Here is a 6932-nt window from a genome sequence, read left to right as displayed (position 1 = left end):
CCATCATATACTTTTGATACAGGGTTGGTGTTGATGAAAACTCCCGTGTTAACCAGCTATACTTTTGATACCAGGTTGGTATTGATGAAGGAACTCCCTGGTTAACCAGCTATTACTTTTTGATACCAGGTGTTATTGATGAAAAGGACTCCGATGTTAACCAGCTATACTTTTTGATACCAGGTGGTGTTGATGGGGAAAGAATCCCTGTTAAACCCAGCTTATACTTTTGATCCAGGTGTTATGTGATGAAAAGAACTTCCCTGTTAACCAGCTATACTTTGATACCAGGTGGTATTGATGAAAGACTCCCCTGTTTAACCAGCTATACTTTTGATACCCAGGTGGTATTGATGAAAGACTCCCTGTTAACCAGCTATTACTTTTGATACCAGGTGGTATTGATGAAAGACTCCCTGTTAACCAGCTATACTTTTGATACCAGGTGGTAATTGATGAAAGACTTTCCCTGTTAACCAGCTATACTTTTGATACCAGGTGTATTGATGAAAGACTCCCTTGTTAAACCATTGATACTTTTGCATACCAGGTTGTATTGATGAAAGACTCCCTGTTAAACCACTATTACTTTTGATAACCAGGTGGTATTGATGAAAGACTCCCTGTGAAACAGTTATACTTTTAGTACCAGGTCGGTATTGATGAAAGACTCCCTTTGTTAACCAAGCTATACTTTGATACCAGGTGTACTTGATTGAAAAGACTCCCGGTTAACCAGCTATACTTTTGATACCAGGGGTATTGATGAAAGACTCCCTGTTAACCAGCTACTATTTTTGATACCAGGTGTTTTGATGAAAGGACTCCCTGTTAACCAGCTATACTTTTGATACCAGGTGGTATGATGAAAGACTCCTGTTAACCCAGCTATACTTTTGATACCAGTGGTTATTGATGAAGAGACTCCTGTTAACCAGCTATACTTTTGATACGCAGTGGGTATTGATGAAAGACTCCCTGTTAACCAGCTATACTTTTGATACCAGTGTATTGATGAAAGACTCCTTGGTTAACCAGCTAATACTTTTGATACCAGGTGGTTGTTGATGAAAGACTCCCTGTTAACCAGCGGATACTTTTGATACAGGTGGTATTGATGAAAGGACTCCGGTTAACCAGCTATACTTTGATACCAGTGGTATTGATGAAAGACTCCTATGTTAACCAGGCTATACTTTTGATACCAGGTGGTGTTGATGAAAGAAACCCTTTAAACCAGCTATACTTTGATACCAGTGGTGGTTGATGAAAGACTCCCTGTTAACCAGCATATACTTTTTGGATACCAGGTGTATTGATGAAAGACTCCATGTTAACCAGCTATACTTTGATACCCAGGTGGTGTTTGATGGAAAGACTCCCTTGTAACCAGCTATACTTTGATTACCAGTGGTATTGAATGAAAGGACTCCCTGTTAACCAGCTATTCTTTTTAGAACCAGGTGGTATGATGAAAGATCCCATGTTAACCAGCTTATACTTTTGTACCAGTGGTGTTGATGAAAGAATCCCTGTTAACCAGCTATTACCTTTTTGATTCCAGTTGTTCATTGATGAAAGAACTCCCTGTTAACCAGCTATTACTTTTTGATACAGGTTGGATTTGATGAAGATTCGCCTGTAACCAGCGTATACTTTTATACCAGGTGGTATTGATGAAAGACTCCCTGTTAACCAGCTGATACTTTTGTTTACCAGGTGGTATTTTGTTGGAAAGACTCCTGTTTAAAGATGAAAGACTTGCCCTTTTACTTGGGCCTCAGGAAACCCGGATCCGCGGAGCACCCCCCCCCCCCCCCCCCCCCCCCCCCTCCCCCCCCCCCCCCCCCCCTCCCCCCACCCCCCCCCCCCCCCCCCCCCCCCCCATGACTAGCATAGATAGCATAGCGTAACAAGTAAATTGTAGCCATCTAAATATCATTAAATCACAAGTCCAAGGACACCAGCATGAAAGTACACTTCTTGTGAATCTAGCCACCATTTTCTGATTGTTAAAATTGTTTTTACAGGGAAGACACAATATGAAATCTATTCAGCCTAACCATGTTAGCAAAAGACCCTTTTTTTTACTCCACTATTTTCCGGCTCCATCACTAGCTATCACCATTCGACCAAATAAAGAAATAAATAGCCACTAACCCAAGAAAAAACCTCATCAGATGACAGTCTGATAACATTATTTATGTATAAGGCTAGTTTTGTTAGGAAAATGTGCATATTTCAGTATAAATCATTAGTTTGCCATTGCAAGCCACCCAGTCACAAATTCTCCCCAAAGCGACTAGAATTACTACAAGAGAGCAACGTGTATGACCAATTTACTCATCATAAAACATTTTCTTAAAAAGGACAAAGCATAGCAATGGAAAGACACAGAGGCTTGTGATCAACAATATTTCAGATTTTCCTGAAGCGTTTTACAGCGAAAACACAATAAATCGTTATATTAGCATACCACATGGTGCACGTTACCCCAGCATGAATTCAAGGGCAAAGGAGCCCGATAACGTTGTCATCACCAAAATATATTAATTTTTTCACTAAGCCTTCTCAGGAATTCCTTCCGATGACACTCCGGTAACATCATATTACAACATACCATACTAGCGGTTTTGTTCGAAAATGTGCATATTTAGCACAAAAAAACTGTGGTTATACAATGAGAATAGTAGCAAAACTGGCCTGAAATGTCCGGGGCGCCATCTTGGAGATGTGATCTATCTAATCATAACCTAATCATACCTGGACTAAAAATACAGGGTTTGACAGGAATCGAAAGACAAATGAGTTCTTAATGCAATCTGAATTACATTTCTAAAATTATCCTTACTGTGCAATACGGGTCTGCCAAACGAAAAGCTACCACAAAACAAAAAAAATGGCGATAGATGCGTTTAACATTTTTCAACGAACAGCGATTATCATTTTCATAAATAGTTCTTACTATGAGCTTGTCCATCAGAATCTGGGCAAGTATCCTTTTCTCCGCGTCTTAATCGTCCTTTGGTCGAAAGGGTTGTTCCCCTTTCCTTTTTTCTTGATCCCGTCGAAATGGCCCACTAACTTCGGTATGTACAGGAAAAGTGCCCAGCTCATGGAAGACGTCACAAGATAAAATGCCTCAAAATCGCACTAAACGGATATAAAATTGCCTATAAAAATGACCGCGGATAATTACTGGATTAAACCAAGGCTTGGAAAGAGGCCAGTCCGACGTCCATCGTGCGGCGAGCGCAGGGTCCAAAAGAAAGCTCCTTCCGTCTCCTATTTGGTGTTTTATACAGGCCCTGTTGCGCAATCGACTGCCATCAAATTGTCCACCACTTTACTTGACATGCTAGAGAAGGCGTAGGCAGTGTGTATCCTCATTAAGCATTCACAGGACATTAAACTGACTGGGACCAAGAGCCAAGATTTTCTGAAATCTCACTTCCCTGTCAAGGAAAAGTGCGATGTAGAATTGAGTTCCTGTTGCCACTCAGAGACATTAATTTCCAAACGGTTATAGAAAACTAGAAGTGTTTTCTATCCAATTAACTAACAATAATATGCATATTGTACAGCAAGAATTGATACATAGGCAGTTTAATTGTGGCAATGTCAAAAAAAAAAAAGTGCTAACAGCTCCCCCTATTGACAAAGGTTTAACCAGCTATCTCTTGATTACCAGGTGGTATTGACCGGCCCCTCACCTTCTCTCCCTTCTTCATGAAACTGATCTTCAGGCAGAGGTCAGAGGTCGACCCTGCTTTTAATCTGCCACCTTTTCCGGTGTACCAGAGGAATGAAAGCGGTTTCTTCAACAAAAAAGTCAACTAAATTGTGGTAGCGTTGGAGGCAAAACTTGCACACTCGAGTGGTAAAGCTAGCTAAGGCTAGTTACTGCTACTCGACTAACTGAAGTTAGCAAGGCCAAATTGAATAAATTGGCACTAAACTGGACACAAAAACGAAGTTTTAAAGCCAAGTAAAACAATTTAATCTACCTCCTCCTTCTCCTGTAATTTGAAGAAAAACTAATTGATGTAATAATTCAAAAAAAATGCTCAACTATGACTTTTCAATCTCTATTCCAATAATGTCACCAACTCACCAAAGCTTCTCATGGGTCTTCCTGTGAGATTTCATGAGGTGCTAAACGCAGGCGTACGATGCGCACGTCCATGCACATCAGAGCCAGAGGCATTTACTGACAATCCGGTCGTCAGCCTTCCTCTGAGAGAAACCTACATTGTTATGCATACAAACCCCAACTCCTCCCGTGTTACACATAAGTGGGCTCGGTCATGTGTTAAAAAGACATGATTAGAAGTAATGAAAGGAGGTAGTGCCAATTACCATATGAGAGCAATTATCTATATGATTTGGCATCATGCCAGATGCATGGTACCGTAGCACGTGCTTTGTATTCATGCAACTTCAAATGTATAATGTACAGCTACAGTATGTTGGTGTGAATTGAATACTAAAGTATATTCTTTTCTGTGTTTTGCAGTTTTACAACATAAACGTTTACAATATATTCATTCAAGAAAAGTTACGCCTTGGGAGTTTTATTGAAGACTTAGTTGTTAGCTATCTGTCTAGTTTTGCATGGGAACGCAACTCAAGGGCAGAATAGTAATTCTGTATTACTTTGCTCGTGCGTCATACAAATGCTGACAGATGAGGTGAGGAACCCACATTGCTTCCAGAATGTACCGAAGCCTAAATAAATGTTCTATTAAGAGCAAACAGTTGTGCAGCCTGAGCTGACATACGGGTTGGTAGTTTAGCACTGCCAAGGCTGCAGCTACTCTTCCTGGGTTCGGGAAAAATTAAGGCAGTTACACAATTTAAAAAAGATTTCAATACACTCATTACAGAATTCACAACATACTAAGTGTTTGCCCTCAGACCCCTACTCCACTACCACGTATCTACAATGAAAAATCCATGTGGACGTGTGTGTGTAGTGCGTATGTTATCATGTGTGTATGCATGTCTGTTCCTATGATGATGTTACTTCACAGACCCCACTGTTCCATAAGGTGTATCAGTTACCTGATGTGGAATAGAGTTCCATGTAGTCATGGCTCCATGTAGTACTGTGCGCCTCCCATAGTCTGTTCTGGGGTATGCATGGCTGTCCGAGCTGTGTGATTATATTTTAAACAGACACCTCGATACCTTCAGCTTCTTCTCTTCCACTTTTAGCAATGAGAGATTGACTTGCATGTCATTAATGTTAGCTCGCTGTGTATTTTTAAGGGCCAGCAGTGCTGCCCTGTTCTGAGCCAACTGCAATTTTCCCAAGTCCCTCTTTGTGGCAGCTGACCACACGACTGAACAGTAGTCCAGGTGCGACAAAACTAGGGCCTGTAGGACCTGCCTTGTTGATGGTGCTGTTAAGGCAGAGCAGCTCTTTATTATGGACAGACTTCTCCAAATCTTAGCTACTATTGTATCAACATGTTATGAACATGACAGTTTACAATCCAGGGTTTCTTCAAGCAGTTTAGTCACCTCAACTTTCTCAATTTCCACATTTTTCATTACGAGATGAACAGGTGAGCAGTAATTTTATGGAATATTTTTCGTTAAAAAATACCTAAAGTTGTATTACAAAAGTAGTTTGACATTTTTTGGCAAAGTTTACAGGTAACCTTTGAGATATTTTGTAGTCACGTTTCACAAGTTGGAACCGGTGTTTTTCTGGATCAAACGTGCCAAATAAATGGACATTTTGGATATATATCGAGGGAATTATTCGAACAAAAGGACCATTTGTGATGTTTATGGGTCATATTGGAGTGCCAACAACAGAAGCTCGTCAAATGTAAGGCATTAATTATATTTTATGTCTGCGTTTTGTGTCGCGCCTGCAGGGTTGAAATATGCTTCTCTCTCTTTGTTTACAATGGTACTATCCTCAGATAATAGCATCGTTTGATTTCGTCGAAAAGCCTATTTGAATTCTGACATGTTGGCTGGATTCACAACCAGTGTAGCTTTAATTTGCTATCTTTCATGTGTGATTTAATGAAAGTTTGATTTGTATAGTAATTTTTATAGAAATTCGTTTGAATTTGGAGCTCTGCATTTTCTCTGGCTTTTTGCCAAGTGAGACAGTAGCGTCCCGCCTAAACTCAGATTTTTGGATATAAATATGAACTTTACCGAACAAAACATACATGTATTGTGTAACATGAAGTCCTATGAGTGTCATCTGTTGAAGATCATCAAAGGTTAGTGATTAATTTTATCTCTATTTCTGCTTTTTGTTACTCCTCTCTTTGGCTGGAAAAATGGCTGTCTTTTTCTGTGACTTGGCTCTAACCTAACATAATCGTTTGGTGTGCTTTCATCGTAAAACCTTTTTGACATATACCCACATACCCCCCTGAGGTTTAACACCCCCCTGATAAGGTGTTGCCGGAAGCATCCGGAAAATTCTTGCTACATGTACATCTGCTCCAGCTGACATCACAGCTAACTGCTCTGATAATAATTACAGCAGTGGAGGCTGCTCAGAGGAGGAAGGGGAGGACCATCCTCCTCAGTGAAATTTAATAGTGAAATAGTGAAACACTATAAAAGTTATCCTTTTTAGATAAAACTATACTAAATATATTCATACGTCCCCAAATAATTGATTAAAACAAAATGTTTTGCAATGAAGGTCTATAGTAACTTCAACAGCACTCTCTAGGATAGCACCATGATTTAGCCGGAGGACAGCTAGCTTCTGTCCTCCTCTGGGTACATTGACTTCAATACAAAACCTWGGAGGCTCGTAGCCCTCACCCCCTTCCATCGATTTACAAGGCAATTATGACCACTTCCGGATGACATCCTCCAATCAATCAAATCTTTTTCAGTATGAAATGACATGTTGACGTCCTCCATCCAATCATAGGATTAGGATCAGA

The 6932-nt window shown here is 40.2% G+C and overlaps 1 protein-coding gene across 1 annotated transcript in view; it reads right to left on the bottom strand.

Moving 5' to 3' along the window:
• LOC111975898 (B-cell receptor CD22-like) overlaps positions 1-4149 on the bottom strand; it is a 6379-nt gene extending 2230 nt beyond the window's left edge. The window contains exon 1 of the mRNA XM_070447704.1: positions 4115-4149. Within this exon, the coding sequence (XP_070303805.1) occupies positions 4115-4149 (35 nt within the window). The remainder of the gene's footprint in view (positions 1-4114) is intronic.
• Positions 4150-6932: the final 2783 nt, after the last annotated feature.

This window comes from Salvelinus sp. IW2-2015, linkage group LG16 (assembly GCF_002910315.2).
Source record: "Salvelinus sp. IW2-2015 linkage group LG16, ASM291031v2, whole genome shotgun sequence".
NCBI classification, from domain to species: Eukaryota; Metazoa; Chordata; class Actinopteri; order Salmoniformes; family Salmonidae; genus Salvelinus; species Salvelinus sp. IW2-2015.
Note: the sequence above shows the minus strand (reverse complement) of the source record. Positions and strands in the feature narration are given on the sequence as shown.